Source organism: Acipenser ruthenus, chromosome 13, assembly GCF_902713425.1.
Source record: "Acipenser ruthenus chromosome 13, fAciRut3.2 maternal haplotype, whole genome shotgun sequence".
NCBI lineage: Eukaryota > Metazoa > Chordata > Actinopteri > Acipenseriformes > Acipenseridae > Acipenser > Acipenser ruthenus.
In genome coordinates, this window is record NC_081201.1 from 32,136,773 (window position 1) to 32,155,542 (window position 18,770).

The 18,770-nt window shown below is 45.0% G+C and overlaps 1 protein-coding gene across 2 annotated transcripts; it reads left to right on the forward strand.

Moving 5' to 3' along the window:
* Positions 1-3,255: 3,255 nt before the first annotated feature.
* Positions 3,256-14,508, forward strand: LOC117417711 (neurotrypsin-like). Of its 2 annotated transcripts, XR_009306768.1 has the most exons (15): positions 3,256-4,171; positions 5,160-5,205; positions 6,404-6,646; positions 7,127-7,268; positions 7,711-7,889; positions 8,289-8,436; positions 8,563-8,741; positions 8,833-8,974; positions 9,142-9,356; positions 9,741-9,882; positions 10,448-10,726; positions 11,066-11,188; positions 11,404-11,705; positions 11,972-13,964; positions 14,033-14,508. XR_009306768.1 is itself a non-coding variant. In XM_034029929.3 (14 exons), the coding sequence occupies exons 1-14, from the start codon at positions 4,094-4,096 to the stop codon at positions 12,289-12,291; spliced, it is 2,538 nt and encodes an 845-aa protein (XP_033885820.2). In that variant the 5' UTR covers positions 3,256-4,093; the 3' UTR covers positions 12,292-14,508. The 2 variants fall into 2 exon arrangements, 1 of the variants encoding a protein (XP_033885820.2); XM_034029929.3 differs by having other exon boundaries at positions 11,972-14,508.
* Positions 14,509-18,770: the final 4,262 nt, after the last annotated feature.

Sequence of the window (18,770 nt, forward strand, 5' to 3'; positions counted from 1 at the left end):
TGGCCAGTTAGTTATATTAAGAAATGAGCTGCCTTAGTGCCGGTAGTAATCTCCTGGTAATATTAACATAGCACGCCTCAATATTAATGTAGCCTAACCACTAACTGCATCCCACAGATATTACAAAATTAAACATAGTGAAGATGTTAGCCTGCATTAGAGTTAGGTGGTTTATAATGTGCAAATAAAAAAAATGTATCATAAAAATGTGCAGATTAACAAAAAGTGTTTATTGAATTGATGATAGTGAGTTTTGGGTTGTGGTTTGAACAAATACCTGCACTAGTGGAATTGCCCTAGGCTGCGTATCGCGCTGTATGTGTGTGTGGCGCTCGCCTGTTCAGGCCCATACAGGAATACAGGCCTCACTAAACTGCCCATTATTAGGAAAATAAATAAGGGTCTGTGCTTGTAGTGTTTGCTTTATTTAACCTAAAATAACCTGCTTCTACAGGCTGGGTCGAACAAAATACCCCTGGGGAATGGGGCAATGTGGAATGATGAGGCAGTACGTGAAACTTAGACGTTATTTTATATATATATATATATATATAATGAGATACAAAACAACTGAGCTCTTGTTTACAGGCTGGGTCGTTCCTGTCCTAGAGCCTTATGCCTTAGCCAGAAATTAGTACAACCACCCTTTGATCTAAATTACGGTGTGTTTTTGACCTCAGGGGCGCCATTTAGGGGTGGGTGGGCAGCTGTTTAATTGCACTTGTTAATTTTAAGAATACACATTAATGCAGACCTGTCAACTCTTATTTGCCAGGACTCTCACGTTTTTGGAACGTTCCCGGAAAACTCCCGGGACAGATGTTCTCCCGTATTTTGGTCAAAACTCTAGTGTTAAACCCCTTTATGTCAGCAAATGTTTAATTTCTGCAAAAGGCACGTACTGTCTGTGGTTACTGCAATCCCCATCTGCACCTAACAGGGTTTAGGACCCAGGGGAGTCCTGTGGCAGGTGCGACGTGGAAGCAAGAATGATGATGTTTGTGGTAATAATGCAGTTTACGCAATTCTGCACGGTTCACCTAATGTCGGTATTAAACAAAGCAATTTGAGAAAAGACTAAATATATTTAACTATGTTTGTGAGTTGTGTCCATTTCGCCAAGATTTTGGTGTCTGACCAGATTTTCTACCAGAGCTTCAGTTTCTCGCAGTGTCCATGTAGTTTAGAATTACCAGAGTTTCGCAGTGAAAAACGGGGAAGTTTATAACACAATAATAATTTAAAGATTAAACATCGGGTGAATTTATTGCAGATGATAATAACTCGTTATTTTCTTTATACTGGCATCTGGTCAAAACATGTTAAATGTACTAAAAGCCAGATTTAAAAATAGATCAGCTATTACCATTTAAACATATACGGAATACACATAATCAGAATGGTTAAATAAACCCGTTAGATCGTTTGTTTTATTTTTGAATGGCACTAACACATAACCTAACGCATTACTCCGCTGATATATTTTTGTAAAAAATATATATGCATTAGGTATAAACAAAAGTGAAACGCTTCTCCGTGTTCTGTTTGTTTTTTTAAAGAAAAAATAATAATACAGAACTAAAAAGCAAAAAATAGGTCTTAAACAATCTGATTTACATTTTTTTCAACCATGTTTTCTTTTTGTTTTAGAAAAATAATTTCAAAACTTATTTGAGAGAATTATTTGTAAATCTAATATATACTGTATTCGTAGCCTAATGACTCGGGTCTCATCTGTAGTTGTTGTTTCTTGTCGAGACCCGGTCCCTCCCACAACACAAACCTTAGAACCGGGGTTGGCTCAGGAGGTAAACCTTATCAGCAGTGACGTTTAATATTTACATAAACGAGTTCAAAGCAAGGCAATGTTTATTATGAAACACACACACACCCGCCCCCGACACGTCACTGCTGGGTTAACCGCTTAGTTTCTGTGTTTCCAGTATGCCAGTAATATTCAGGTAATTCACAAATATAGAGTGACAGATTAAGAATAAATAATAATAATAATAATAATAATAATAATAATAATAATAATAATAATAATAATAATAAGCGCATCTAGTATTAGCAGTAATCGAGCTGCTTCCGGCTGCATAACATCTGCTAATATTTCATTCCACCTGCACGCCGTCAAAACCCGTCCGCAGTTGTTTTTGAGGTGACACTGTTAATAAAATCTCCTCGTCCCCCAATGATTGATCAGTCAAGGGCGAACATTTGCAAATTGCTGCCTTCAGGGTTATGTCTTTTCTTTGACTCTGCGCCAAAACAAAATAATGCGCGCAGCAGCTTCAGCGAGCCCAGCCAGCACACCACTGGGGCTGTCACTCAAACACACACGCATAGGATACACAAGCATGCATGCATGCATACACACACGCGTGCATACCAAACGCAGTGCCACACACACAGCACACTCAGTTGCCTGTTAACCGCTGGTTTTGTGCGCCCCGATTAGCATTAATAGACCGGACGGCTTTACCCGGGGTAATGTTAGTGCTAGATACCAATCGGGAGCTGTAACACGTACGCATACAGTGACATTTAAAGTGACTTGAACACAGCGAGTGCTCACTGACACCTGTTCAGATATATGTATATAGTTTTTAGCATTTATATTTGTAGTGTTTATATATACTTTACTATACTTTACGTCCACTCCCTTAGCAGTTTATTTTTATTTACAGTACCGATATTCAAAACCTTCTCCATAACACACACACACACCGAGTAGCATGAACATAGAACTCACAAACACACGCATCACACAAACATGTCAAAACAGCAAACACACAGAGAGACACAAACACACATGCAGAACTGTCCACAAACACACAGAGAGACACAAACACGCATGCAGAACTGTCCACAAACACACAGTGTGACACAAACACACAGAGTGACACAAACACACATGCAGAACTGTCCACAAACACACAGAGAGACACAAACACGCATGCAGAACTGTCCACAAACACACAGTGTGACACAAACACACAGAGTGACACAAACACACATGCAGAACTGTCCACAAACACACAGTGTGACACAAACACACAGAGAGACACAAACACACATGCAGAACTGTCCACAAACACACAGTGTGACACAAACACACAGTGACACAAACACACAGAGTGACACAAACACACATGCAGAACTGTCCACAAACACACAGAGTGACACAAACACACGTGCAGAACTGTCCACAAACACACAGTGTGACACAAACACACAGAGTGACACAAACACGCATGCAGAACTGTCCACAAACACACAGTGTGACACAAACACGCATGCAGATGTGTCCAATGAATAACAATGCTCTTTGTACCTTTGCGTGGCTAAGTAAAGGAAAGGGGAGTTCTGACATAGAAAGATCCACCCATTATGTTTGTTCCGTTCCGCTCCACCAATCCGGCTCCAATTTAACATCTTAAACTGTAATATATCTTCAGCGTTGCTGGCTGCAGGGGCACCTGGGCTGTGCAGAAGGAGCTCAGGGATATGTTGAGCTGCGCTTCGCTTGCAGACACTGCACGGTTCGGCACTGTCGCTGCCTTATGCAGTAGCAGTACCTATAGAATATATATTCCATTATACTAGATACTACACAGAAGACCACACTATACTTTTTTTTCCTCTGACGTGCCAAAGGTCAGGTTTCTTATTATCGTATTTATAATTACATCAAGCGGCTGGCGGCGGCATTCTGTTTACAGCGGTGTTCTGTTACAAATAACACTTCTACTGCATGTGGGAAAAGATATATTTTATACAAAGAAGAGAAGGAGATAGAGAGGCGTGCTGGTGTTGCATGTATGGAACGTTTTTCTTTTAAGAATGGAATACTACGGCCAGCAGCCGGTTCTTGAACTGTGAACGACCGGAGAGCCTTTGCGTTTAACTGACTTTTCGTTGAACTCACAAGCCCGTGTCCTTACAAGCTTGGAGATCTTCACATTTAGCGCCGCGCATTGACCGTCACTGTAACGCCAGCCCGCTTTCACCGCGCACGGCGATGGGTGAGCAGCAGACCGGGGAGAGCCGTGGAGAGAGCGGGCAATGACTACACCATCACGCAGCGAGGATGGATGCAACGCGGGGAGTCTCTGCTCTGTTTATCGCATGCTGCTGCTGCTGCCGGTTGGTGTCCGTGCACGCTGAGGTATGTAATCACAGGAATGTGTCTACGTGGGTTATGTTCAACTTTTGTTTTTGATCATATATTACATATCTTCTTATAAATAGCGATGCATAGGGATCGCATTGTATCGGACTACAAGCGCATGAAATCTATCCACCACATACTTCTAATCTATTATTAAAACCAGTACATTAAATATTTTTAACTGGCTAACTCGTCGACACACAATTATATTAAACCTATGTAAGAAGCACGCATTTCCCAGTTCATGCGCCCCGTCGCACCAGTAAAACTGCACTGGTGTTAAACCAATATACTGTGTCAGTGTTTGCAAACCGTGCTGATTAAAAAAAAAAAAACATGCAATCACATTTTAGCCTACGCCACAATCTTTTTCTTCCCTGCATGGAGTTCTATACAGTAACAGTATTGTCAGATTGCTTGATTTGTTGGGCGCTGTAGGCTACTGTTGGGTGGGACGCGCACACACACGCACGCAGGCACGCACGCACACACACACACACACACACACACACACACACACACACACACACAGCCCTGCCTGCTCTGTGTATTTCATTAATCGGAGCCCTTCACTGGACTGCATGTGGAGCCCGTAAGAGTAGAAAAACAGAACAATACAACTCGGAAACTTCTCACCTCGCTGAATAATTCATTGTTTTTAATATATTAATGTATAACCTATACTACTACTACAAATAATATTCATCATTATCATCATCATCATTTTTGTTTAACTTTCAATGCTCTCTAATGTTAGCGAGCGAACATTTATTTAACCAGATTAACTGTTCGGCTGATAGTTATTGATTTGACAATTAGAGATTCGTGTCTAGTTCTTGCCTCTCCATTCAACTCAACGGCGCTAATTCATTACAGCGGGAACGGGGAACCCTGTTGATTACTCTGAGTTGCATAAAAAAGGCTCAGAAAAACAGCTGTGCGCTCTGAATGTATTAAATCAATCAATGAATGGATGTGTTGACAGGTGCTTGCTGATGGAGGGAGCTTCCTGAACACAGTGCACAGTACAGGTAAGAGCACCCTTTCATTTGAACATTTAGAAAGATCTCGGAACATGTCGCTCAGGGTGTTGTCGAGTGATCCGGAGGTGTCTTTGAATTCAGACACAGCGTCTTTCTAATACTGGACTCACCCGCACACTCACACCCTCTCACTCACTCAAGCTAACTTTCACCCTCACACTCACTCTCACTCCATTCTAGGCTCTCCTTCACTGCGTCTCTTAATCTCCCTCTCTTCCCCTCACTCCCTCCCTCTCATTTTGTCCCTCCCTCCCCTCACTGACTCACTCTCTCACTCCCTCAGTCAGTCAAGCTCAGTCAAGCTAAGCTCTAAATACCAGATCAAGCTGCTACAGATTCACAGGAGAGTCTCTAAGAGAACAGGCCCAGTCTGCTTGCAGTTAAACACGTCATGGAAAACAGAGTCAGGAGAGACGCAGGGCAGAGAGGCAGACTGGAGAAACACTGCCTAGCAGAAACCATGAGAACAGCTATCTTAATATTTAGAAGAAAGCGTGTCTGTCTGTCTGTTCCTTTATGCATTCGGACTCCACAGGAGCCAGTGCAACCAAACCTTGCATGGCCTCCTCTTTCATCCAGGGGAAGTGTCAAGGGATATGTTTGGATCCAGAATTCTGACCCCTGGGGTACTTTATTTAGTAACCCCATTGCTGGATCACTACAGTAGCCATGTATCTCAAATTAAAGAAACCCACAAAACCAAAAAAATAAATAAAAAGTACTTCAGCTAGTATATATATATATATATATATATATATATATATATATATATATATATATATATGGTCCTGATAAGATTCAGTAGCACACTGTCTATCAGGAACTGGTACCATAATACTGCACTGCATTATGTGTGTGTGAATTGTGTTACCCTGAAGAAACCGTAGCTAGCAGAACCATTAGCAGCACTGCCAGTGATGGCAAATTCATTACAAATAAATTGCACAGTACAGACAGACAGACAGACCTTGATCCTGATACTGTAGCACACTGTCTATCTGTCTGTCTGATTGGGTACCATGGTACTGCACTGGACTGCTATGGATTACCAGCAGTGTGTATTGGTTCATCACTTGAGATACCACTGACATGAGAATTACGAAAATGTTCCCACTGACAGACTCGCACTCCCCCTCTCCTTCCCCCTGTCTCACCCTGTTGCTCTCTCTCCCTCTCTTTCTCTCAGATCCTCTCTCCTGCACCGATGGGTTCACAGAGCTGGGGTATTATAACGGGTCGGTCTCTGAGACTGACTCTGGCGCCCCCTGTCTGCCCTGGACGGAGTTCCCTGACTACCTGCTGCAGTACCCTGGGCGAGGGCTGGGGTCGCACAACTACTGCCGCAACCCAGACAGAGAGGCCAACCCCTGGTGCTTCTACCGGCTGAGCTCCGGAGCTGTTGGTTGGGCTTACTGCGACTGCAACCAGGGTGAGGCGGGGGAGGAGAAGGGGATAGAGGGGCAAGGGAAGGGAAGGGAGTAGCTATTATTATTATTATTTATTTCTTAGCAGACACCCTTATCCAGGGCGACTTACAATCGTAAGCAAAAACATTTCAAGCGTTACAATACAAGTAATACAATAAGAGCAAGAAATACAATAACTTTTGTTCAAGTAAAGTACAAGTTTGACAAACCACAATTCAATAATACAGCAGGTAATAGTGATAGTTACATCAGGATATGATTAAATAGTGATAGTTACATCAGGATGTGATTAAATACAAAGTACTACAGGTTAAACACTTGGCAGATTACAGTATTCTGAAGTACAGGATTAAATGCAGTAAAATAGGGGCTGATAAGAGCAAAATAAAGCACATTTACATGAAGGGTGATAGTGGCTAGAGGGTGGTGCAGGGTTGTTGTAACCATGTTGTTTTTGTTTTAAACCCCCCTCATCCCCTCAGGTGCTGTGCGCTTGGCTGGCAGCTCCTCCTCGTCTCAGGGCGGCCTGGTTGAAGTGTATCTGAACGGCCACTGGGGGGCAGTGTGTGACTCTCACTGGACTGAGCGAGACGCCAGTGTGATCTGCAGACAGCTGGGACTGGGGTGAGGAGGGGCCTGAGATATACTGACCCGCCCTGAAAGCTAATGACCCCGCCCAGGGTTCTAATTACTCCGCCAATGGTTCTAATGACTAAGTCTAGGGTTCTAATGACAACGGCCAGGATTATAATGGCCCAACCTAGGGTTCCAATGACGCCACCTATGGTTCTAATGACCTAGTGCTAGGTTCTTATGACCCTGCGTAAAGTTCTTAAGACCCGTCCCAGGGATCTAATGACTCAGTTGAGGGTTCAAATCACTATGTTTTTTGTAATATTATACACTGTTCTCTGTATATCAAAGTCCCTTTGTTACGTAGTGGAGAGAGCCATTTTGATTCCATAAGGAGGAGTGACGCTAGCATTAGTAGAGCTCAATATCACGATAATATGTAGTGTATTATAATGTGTTAAGGCAATGCTGCAATGTCATGACCCCCCCACAGTGAGATCGGCACGCCTCTCAGACACGCCCACTTTGGACCCAGCTCTGGAATCTTCCACTTCCAGCGACTGGGCTGCCATGGCGACGAGGACTTCCTGCTGAAGTGCAAGAACAGGAAGTTCATGACCAACGACTGTAATCATGGAAACGAAGCAGGGGTGGTGTGTGTGCCTCCTGAAGGTGAGAGAGAGGGAGAGGGAGGGGGAGGGAAATCATGGTATCAAATATGGAGAATGAAGACGGAAGAGGAGAGAAGTGTGGGGAAAGGGTGAGGACCAGGGGGACAGAGAAAGAAGAGGGAAGAGGAGAGAGAGAGGAGGGAAAAGGGTGACTGCACACACAGACACACAGCTGCACACACACTCACACACACGCTGTGAGCGGGAGAAGTGGTAGGGTCACGTGTGAGAGGATGGGAAGGCTTTCCCTGGCTGGGTGCAGTGTGCTGCTGGGATGTCAAATTAGAACAGCTGTGAATAATTCAGAGAGGGAGCTTTAACTGGAGGAGCTGTGAGAGAGCAGGCAGGGGAGGAGTGTTAGTGAAGTCAGCATGGTTGCCTGTGTGTGTTCTTCTCTCAGGCTCTGTCGCCCCCTTGAGGCTGGTGGGCGGAACTGAGGATTTCGAAGGGCGTGTCGAGGTTTATCACAATGGGAGGTGGGGCACGATCTGTGACGACCAATGGGACGACACGGACGCTGAGGTGGTCTGTAGGCAGCTGGGCTTCAGGTGATTGACAGGCAGCTTTTAAATTGGGCTCAGATCTGATTGATTGAAGGAGATAGTTACGTTAAAAACCTGATCTGAGATGTGTAAGAAACTGTCATCTCACCCTCCCTCTCTCCCCGTTCTCAGTGGCACACCGAAGGCCTGGTCCTGGGCTCAGTTTGGCTCTGGCTCGGGTCCGATCCTGCTGGATGAGGTGCGCTGCTCTGGGAACGAGCTGTCCCTGGAGGAGTGTGCGCACAGTGGCTGGGGGGAGCACAACTGCGACCACGTGGAGGACGCGGCCGTGTCCTGCAACCCCTACTCCGGTGAGACACGCCCCCTGACACATGCACACACTCACACTCATTCTCACACTGTCCCAGACACTCACACACTCCTCTCTCTCTCCCCTGTCAGACGGAGTGGTGAGGCTGGTGGATGGGGACAGCCCCTCTGAAGGGCGGGTGGAGATATATTATGATGGTGCCTGGGGCTCGGTGTGCGACGACAGCTGGACGGAAGTTAACGCGCAGGTGGTGTGTCGACAGCTCAGGTTCAGGTGAGGTAGTGAGGGGGCGTCTGTGTGTTTGTATGTGAGTAACTCCCTATCTCCTCTCCTCTGCCTCTCTCTACTGTAAGGGGCGCACATGTCTGCTGGCTTGGGGATGATCCTGCTGTAACCCTGTCTTTCTCTGCTTCTCTCGCCCTCTCCCCCCTCTCCTGTAGGGGGCGTGCGCGTGTCTCCGCTCAGGGTCGGTACGGCGCTGGCTCGGGGTTGATCCTGCTGGACGAGGTGCAATGCAAGGGGGGAGAGCGCTCCCTGCTGGGCTGTGCACACGCTGCCTGGGGGAGACACGACTGTGCACACAGCGAGGACGTGGGGGTGCAGTGCGAGGGGGAGGGCGAGACCAACGAGATACCCCAAGCCTCATCTGAGACAGGTACACGTTGAGAGGGGGGGACGGGGATAAGAGAGAGAGTGTGCATATCGACAGGAGAGATGAGCCGCCACAAAGTCTCAACAGCTGAAAGCGTGTTAAACTATTACAGTGGCATCTGTTGGTAGAGGATGGTATTGCACTTGAGATGGTTATTTTTGTAATCATGTGCTTCAGTCTACAACAGGTGGTATTTAGGACTCCTGTATATACAATGTATATGTTCTTCACAGGTGTGTGTATAGACAAGTCTGTGTGTGTATTGACAGGTCTGTGTTGGTGTTGGCATGTGTGTATTGATAGGCTTGTTTGTATATTGACAGGCCAGTGTGTGTGCATTGACAGGCCTATGTGTGTGCATTGACAGTTGTGTGTGTGCATTGACAGATTCTCCGGTGAGGCTGGTGGACGGGGAGAGCCAGCGGGAGGGCAGGGTGGAGGTGCTGCTCGGTGGGGAGTGGGGCAGCGTGTGTGATGACGGCTGGACTGACGACCACGCAGCTGTGGTGTGCAAACAACTCGGCTACACGTGAGGAGGAACACACTCTTAACATTCTCATTACCAGCGTGATCAATCAATATCATTAACAGTGTGATCAATCAGCATCAGTAACAGTGTGATCAATCAGCATCATTACCAGTGTGATCAATCAGCATCATTAACATGATCATTACCAGTGTGATCAATCAGCATCATTAACAGTGTGATCAATCAGCATCATTAACAGTGTGATCAATCAGCATCATTAACAGTGTGATCAATCAGCATCATTAACAGTGTGATCAATCAGCATCATTAACAGTGTGATCAATCAGCATCATTAACATGATCATTACCAGTGTGATCAATCAGCATCATTAACAGTGTGATCAATCAGCATCATTAACAGTGTGATCAATCAGCATCAGTAACATGATCATTACCAGTGTGATCAATCAGCACCATTAACAGTGTGATCAATCAGCATCATTAACATGATCATTAATATTGTTAGCATCATCATTATTCGTATTAGTAGTGCCATCATTAACATTGTTATCAATATCATTATTTGTACTGTTATGAACCTCCCCTCTCTCCCCCTCTCTCTCAGGGGTGAGGCGAAGGCGCGCTCCATGGCCTATTTCGGGGAGGGGAAGGGTCCGATCCACCTGGATGACGTGCGCTGCTCAGGCCAAGAGAGAAGCCTGTCCGAGTGTGAGGCTCGCAGGGGCGGGCAGCACAACTGCAGGCACAGCGAGGATGCGGGCGTGATCTGCCAGTATAGTAAGAAGTCAGCGGAGGGCGCCACAGACACAGCACAGGCCTGCGGGCTGAAACCCAGCGCACAGGGCCGGAGCAAGAGGATCATCGGAGGGGTCAAATCACTCAGGTCAGCTTTACTAAGATAGAAACCTTCTCCCTCTCCTCCCTCTGCTCTCCATAGCCTCCCTCCCCCTCTCCCCTCTTTCTCGCTCCCTTCCCTCCCTCCCATAGTAAAAGCACAGCAAAGTGTAATGAGCACTGAAAGCATGGTAAAGCATAGGCAGGCATTGTAAAGCTCAAAGAGGTATATTAAAGCATATTAAAAACATGCAAACCGTGGTACACTATGGTAAATACATAGTATAACCATGGGAAAAGCATGGGGGGCTCTTCTCTGCCCCCTCTCCTCTCTCCTCCTTCTCTTACTCCTCTCCCCCCTGTCTCACTCCTCTCTCTCTCTCTGTAGGGGTGGCTGGCCGTGGCAGGCCTCTCTCCGCTTGAAGTCTCACTGGAGTGCCGCACGGCCGCTGTGTGGAGCCACACTGATCAGCACCTGCTGGGCCCTGACTGCAGCACACTGCTTCAAGAGGTGAGGGGGCGACGGGGTGGGGGGCGCTTGGGAGGGGGTACACTGCTTCAAGAGGTGTTTATTGTGGACCTTTCTCCCTCTCACTGGAAATAAGACTCCTATTCCAGGTTTTACTACAAGCTTGATTAACCACAGTGTAATGGAGCAAATTGCTACGCAATTGAAGCCTTATTTCATCTCTGAATTACCACACTGTCTCTGCCCCTCTCTCTCAGGTTTGGCTCGGACCCCTCTCGCTATGCCTTGCGGCTGGGTGATTACCACACCTTAGAGAAGGATGAGTTTGAGAAGGAGCTGCCAGTATACAGTGTGCTGCTTCATGGGAAGTACCGGCCGGAGAGCAGTGACTATGACATTGCGCTGGTCCGGGTTCGAGGGACCGAGAACCGCTGCATCTCCCTCAACCCCCACATTGTCCCCGCTTGCCTGCCCCCACCCCACCAGGGCAAGAAGTGGCGCAAGGGCTGGGGCAACAAGCAAGCAGCGACCTGCGTCATCACAGGCTGGGGAGACACAGGTGTGAGAGTGTGAGTGTGTCTCAGTGTCTGTGTGAGAGTGAGAGTGTGAGAGTGAGTCTCAGTGTCTGTGTGAGTGTGAGAGTGAGTCTGTGTGAGGGTGAGAGTGAGTGTGTCTCAGTGTCTGTGAGTGTGACAATGAGAGTGTGTTTCAGTGGCTGTGAGAGTGATTGTGTTAGAATTGTGGGTATATCTGTCCATTTGTATGTCACATCTCACCCCCTCTCTCCTCACTTTCACCCCCTCTCTCTCTTATCTCTCTCCCCAGGCTCCTCGTACTCTCGCACCCTGCTCCAGGGCTGGGTCCCTGTCCTGCCCGGTCGGGTGTGTCGCTCTCGCTATGGTCCTCGTTTCTCTCCCAGGATGCTTTGCGCCGGCAGCCTCTCTCACAGTAAGCGGGTGGACAGTTGCCAGGGCGACAGCGGGGGTCCCCTAGTGTGCCCCGGGGTCGGGGGTCGCTGGGTCCTCACCGGAATCACTTCCTGGGGTCACGGCTGCGGGCGACCTGATTCCCCGGGAGTGTACACGCGGGTCGATAAGTTCCTGCGCTGGATAGAGGACAGCATGCGCGCCACGCAGAGGGGATGAACAGACACGAGCACCACCAAGCAAACACGCAATCAAACACGCAGCAAAACACTAAGGAATCCAGGGATGGAAATAAGACTCCCACTGCATAGCAGTTTGATCCGGTCCTGGTTTTACTAAGCTTAATAAGACACAATTGAGTTTGTTATCTACACACTGAGGCTAATCAAGCACATAGTAAAGCCTGGAGTAGGTGAGGCTGCTATGCAATAGGAGTCTTCTTTCCATCCCTGCATTCACGCAGACAAACACGCATCCACACATGCAGCCAAGCTCCCAGGTTTGGACGTGCCAGCTCAGCAGCTGATTTTAGACTCTTATTGCAGCTGGTAAAGAAATCTAAATGCTGTTGCTTCTCTCAGATCTCTCCTCCTTCTGCCTCCACGATTACTCCAGCTCCTGCCAAGTAACTCCCGCCTCCAATGCAGTACAATATGTACTGCTCAGAGCTGTACAAGCGCTTTGGCTAACAGACCTAGACCTATAACCAAGGTGCCATAAAAAAAAGCAAACCTAAAGGAATACAGGTTAACCAGACTATACACACACACACTAACTCGCTCATTAAACATTGCATTGTTTAAAAATGTACCAAAAATGCAACCAGCTGTCCAGCCTACAACTCTAAATCAAAAGTCCTATCTGTCTGACAGCCCTGATACAGACAGCCGACAAAACAGCCCTAGACTGGGGGCTGCATGTTCTGATACAGACAGCCCACAACACAGCCCTAGACTGGGGGCTGGAGGTTCTGATACAGACAGCCCACAACACAGCACAAGAATGGGGGGCTGCATGTTGTGATGTCATCGAGAGTGAAGCTGACAAAGTCTGGGAATGGCCAGTCTGGTTTGAACAGAAGAGCAATACTTGCCTCTCCACTACAGAGATTGCTGATTAGTTGAATGGTAAGACGTTGGTCTGAACTGTATGGTGTTGCTGTTCGCCTCCAGCTCTTGCCTTCCCATTCCATTCAATGGGCTGGGAAGCTAATTCATTAAAAAACAGCTGCCTTGAAGGAATCAGAGGCTGGTATTATTCAGTGAGGAATGGTCTCGGATGCAGAATGATGTAATCACCTTCACGGTCCAGCTTCTATATGTCCAGCTGTCAGAGAAGTTCATGTGTCAACTACTCTACGTGAAGTGCACTTTACACTTTACACACTTTTAAATCAAAAGGTTGTTTTTTTTTTGCAAGCATTCATTAAGAAAAAAAACATGGATTGGTCATGTGTTTTGTATTGTACTGCAATTCAATAAACATTCATTCAAGCTAATTTGCCTGTTTGCCTGCTGCCTGCACGCAAAAAGAAATCAAAAGAATCCTTCAGGCATCCACTTTGAATCCAGCGTGATCTGTAATGATTGCTTTTTGAATCTCCTGCTAGCTCTCTTTCGTAAACCGAAGGACCGCAACACAGAAACACACAAAGAAAGAACGGAACGAGCCCCTGACTCAACACACAGCAACCTGGGAGTGCAGCACACCGAGGACACACCCTGAACATTCACAGAATGCTGCAGTGAGTCCACGGCTGACAACGTGGCTGGATAACTACACAATCCCAGAAAGGGTTGGAATAGACCCAAGCAGTGTCTCTTGACAGGTGTGAGATACACCCTGCAGTGTCTTGACAGGTGTGAGATACACCCTGCAGTGTCTCTTGACAGGTGTGAGATACACCCTGCAGTGTCTCTTGACAGGTGCATGGGATACACCCTGCAGAGTCTCTTGACAGGTGCGTGGGATACACCCTGCAGTGTCTCTTGACAGGTGCGTGAGATACACCCTGCAGAGTCTCTTGACAGGTGCATGGGATACACCCTGCAGAGTCTCTTGACAGGTGCGTGGGATACACCCTGCAGAGTCTCTTGACAGGTGCGTGGGATACACCCTGCAGTGTCTCTTGACAGGTGCGTGAGATACACCCTGCAGAGTCTCTTGACAGCTGCGTGGGATACACCCTGCAGAGTCTCTTGACAGGTGCGTGGGATACACCCTGCAGAGTCTCTAGACAGGTGCATGGGATACACCCTGCAGTGTCTCTTGACAGGTTGTTATGAAGGGTGCTGCTGGGTCTGCGCTGCTTTCCACTGCCCATCATGAGCTGCCTGGTTTGCACTCCCTGAAATCACTGACTGTATAAAGTGCTTTGAAATGCTTCTGTGTATAACAAATACAAGGTGCCAAATAAATACCTGATTTCAACCCTGAGTGAGTCCAGTGTTAACTACAGCACCTCTCTGTAAGACTCCAGGAGAGCTCTAACCAGGGATTGGTCTTTCTATTTTTAAGGGCTTTGTGTCTGAGTGCGTGTCTCTGTCTCAGTGTATCTGTGTCAGTGTGTGTGTGTGTGTGTGTGTGTGTGTGTGTGTGTATGTGTCTCTGTCTCAGTGTATCTGTGTCAGTGTGTGTGTGTCTCTGCCTCAATGTATCTGTGTCAGTGTGTGTGTGTGTGTGTGTGTGTCTCTGTCTCAGTGTATCTGTGTCAGTGTATCTGTACCTCAGTGTATCTCTGTCAGTGTGTGTGTGTGTCTCTGTCTCAGTGTATCTGTGTCAGTGTGTGTGTGTGTCTGTCTCAGTGTATCTGTGTCAGGGTGTGTGTGTCTCTGTCTCAGTGTATCTGTGTCAGTGTGTGGGTGTGTGTATGTCTCAGTGTATCTATGTCAGTGTGTGTGTCAGTGTATCTGTGTCAGTGTGTGTGTGTCTCTGTCTCAGTGTATCTGTGTCAGTGTGTGTGTGTCTGTATCTGTGTCAGTGTATGTGTCAGTGTGTGTGCTTGTCTCTGTGTCAGTGTGTGTGTGTCTCTGTCTCAGTGTATCTGTGTCAGTGTGTGTGTGTCTGTATCTGTGTCAGTGTATCTGTCAGTGTGTGTGCTTGTCTCTGTGTCAGTGTGTGTGTGTCTCTGTCTCAGTGTATCTGTGTCAGTGTGTGTGTGTCTGTATCTGTGTCAGTGTATGTGTCAGTGTGTGTGTGTGTGTGTGCATGTCACTGTCTCAGTGTATCTGTCAGTGTGTGTGCTTGTCTCTGTGTCAGTGTGTGTGTGTGTCTGTCTCAGTGTATCTGTGTCAGTGTGTGTGTGTGTCTGTCTCAGTGTATCTGTGTCAGTGTGTGTGCTTGTCTCTGTGTCAGTGTCTCTGTATCTGTGTCAGTGTGTGTGTGTGTGTGCGTGTGCATGTCTCTGTGTCAGTGTAGAGCAGAGGTTGGGTATAAAGTCACTTTAGAGACTAACAGCAACAGTGTACCGTCACAGAGCAAGCACTGGAATACATTCTTTTTATTATTATTATTTATGTCTTAGCAGACACCCTTATCCAGGATGACTTACAAAATATCACATTACAGATAAGAGCAGTTATAAAAGACAATAAAGTCAGTAGTAAGAGCAAAATCAAATAAGATAAATAAATACAGTAAATAATTATATGTTTGAGAGCGATTTCGACTAAGAGTACTTAAACTTGTAGTAAAAGTATTTGCTTATAAGAGTAAATTCCATTAAGAGCAAATAAATAAGTACAATAAAAGGATAAGAGCGATTTCAAATAAGAGCAATTACAAGAAACGTGAATTTGGTTACCTTTAGGAGTAAAATCAAGTACAAGATATAGAAAATATAATTATAGTAGAATACAGCAAAGTGTGGAGCAGTTCAGTGCAAGTACAAGATGATGCAAGCACTGGTACAATTGGGTGTCATATAGTCCAGTATAGTCGAGAGTGGTGAGGTTTACAGATGCTGTCTGAACAGGTGTGTCTTGAGGAGGCACCGGAAGGTGGTCAGGGACTGAGCAGTCCTGATATCCGTGGGTAGGTCATTCCACCACTGAGGGGCGAGGATGGAGAAGAAGCGGGCTCTGGAAGTGGGGAACAGGGGGTACAGTTAATCTGTCGGTGACAGAGTAGCAGAGGGGGCGAGAGGGGGGTGTAGGAAGAAATGTCTGGAGATAGGAGGGAGTAGAAAGGTCAAGACAGCGATAGGCGGGTACAAGTTTTGACTTGGATGCGAGCAGCGATAGGGAGCCAGTGGAGGGAGCGGAGCAGCGGAGTAGCAAGGAAGGGAAAAGACAAGGCGAGCAGCAGAGTTTTAGATGAGCTGGAGCGGACAGATAGAGGAAGCAAGGAGGCCGGCCAGGAGGGAGTTGCAGTAGTCAAGGAAGGGCAGTACCAGGGCCTGAACTACATTGCACAGGAAACACCAATAACACTGATAGATTAATTACAGTAATGACTGTGCTAACTGTTTAAAACTGAGGAGCTACAAGTATTGTCTACAAGGGTAGAGTGTGTTAGCTGCCAAAAAACATTAAAGAAAAAAGACAAAGTTAGAACTGACCACTAGGTGGAGCTGGCAGGTAAATTAAAAAAACAAAAAAAAGAATTAAATGGTGGCGATTGGTTTGAGATACCCAACAGGTGTTAGAGGATCATTCTCACGCCGGCACTCCTAGTATTACCACCAGGTCCGGGTGAGAAATAGCCACATCTGAAAAGACTGAATAAACCATTTTAATTAAAATGTGATGATGTTGAGTTATCAGGTTACAAAACAGTACTGTATCAGTAGTGAACAAATTGCTAGTGGTGCTAAAAATATGTTCTTTTAAGTGAAGTTCCTGGAGATAGAACCGAAATTGGACCAAATACTTAATACATGAGTTAGACAATATTTGTTTACCCTCTCAGAACACAATACTGGGTGAGAATTGGCTGGGCTAATGTTCACCCTCTCTGGACAGAAGAGGATTAGCCTGACGGGTGAGAATTAGGCTGGGGTGAGGCTAAGCCTGTAACACCGGCATAAAGAGGTTTACATGCTGGATTGCATCTGTAGCTATCCCGGGATTACCTCTAAAAACAAGCCTGTCAGTAACTTCCATTGCCACGGCTGTACATTCAAAACTAGAGCTATCAATATGAGGAAAACATAGATGGCCATGACGTATATGAACAGCATGTACAATAGTGCATTTATTCAGAGTTGAATAAACGGTTATATATGCACAAACATAAGTGTGCATACTGATAGACTGACACCCCCTAGATCCCCAGACATTGTCAATTACTAAATAATGCTAACACCAAGCCTCATGACGATTGGATAAGTGGTTCTCCAGATGTATGCACACATGTAAGCACTTCGCAGACACACACACGAACACACACATGAACACACAATCACTAAAGCCGGTCATTATTTTTTTATTATTATTTTATTGATGCAAGAAATACATATAAACATGACAAGAACAAATACAAAGAACTACAAGGATCAATGAAATGCTGACAATTATAAACTAATTAAACACACACACACACACACACACACACACACACACACACACACATATATATATATATATATATATATATATATATATATATATATATATATACACTGTATATATATACACTGTATATATATTTATATACACTGTATATATATATATAAATACAAGAAGTTAAATCAAATTCTATTTCTTTAAAAAGAGACTATTTACTTTCTATTTTTACATAACATAAGAGAAGTGAAGTAATTATTTAATTCTACCTGAAAGTGCAAGAATGGGACATCTTTGTTATAATGTTTAAAAGAGCAAATTATATCTACAGATTGTAGGTCAACAGTTACATTCAAATGATTACAGATAAAAAGACAAATATCTGACCAGAATTTTGTGGTAAAAGAGCACAAAACAAATAAATGTACAATGGATTTGGTTTCCCAGTTACAAAAACTACACAAGGCTGATACATCAAAGTTATATTTACTAATTGTCTCATTTGTAGGGTAAATCTTATGTAAAATATTAAAACTAACTTATTTAATGTTATTATCCATACAGTATTTAAGAGGGAGGGACCATGTTAACTGCCAATTAATATTATTGACAATGCTATTCCAAAAGGAAGTTCCTTTAGATAGTGTATAATCTTCATTAACAAAGGTGTTTCTAATATAAGTATTGGAACAAGTGGGATCTAAAAGAAGTTTAGATCTAATCTTGAATTCAGGAAAAGAGTTATTCTTATTATTATAAGCATTGTGACTCTTGAGCAGAGACTGAATTCCTGGAGGTATAGCACTTATAACATAACAAAACTCTTTGGATGGGACAGGAACATTGAAATTATTTATCAAAGTTTCATATGATGGAACGTTTCCATTATCACCAAACTAAATTTAAACAAAATATTGTTTTCCTTCCATGACTCAATAAAAAAAAAGATTTCTCTTTTTTTAAAACATTTTGGTTGTTCCATAATAATTCTCTATTAGGGGGAAAGTTATAGATATGAGCTATAGTTTCAAAAGCTGTTAAGGCTTGCAAGTGAAATTTTGATAAGTTACAGGGAATTTTATCTGGGGAATAATTGCATGCTAACAGAAATTTTAGACAGCCAGAAAATTATTTTGTAATTAAAAACCAAATAGTTATCGTGGAGCAAGCATTGTTTTAACCATTTACTTTTAA

Coding starts and splice junctions, on each gene's coding strand:
- LOC117417711 (XM_034029929.3), top strand. CDS start 4,094: ATGGATGCAACGCGGGGAGTCTCTGCTCTGTTTATCGCATGCTGCTGC. Junction 7,269..7,710: donor TGCAGACAGCTGGGACTGGG/GTGAGGAGGGGC, acceptor ACCCCCCCACAG/TGAGATCGGCACGCCTCTCA. Junction 8,975..9,141: donor TGTCGACAGCTCAGGTTCAG/GTGAGGTAGTGA, acceptor CCTCTCCTGTAG/GGGGCGTGCGCGTGTCTCCG.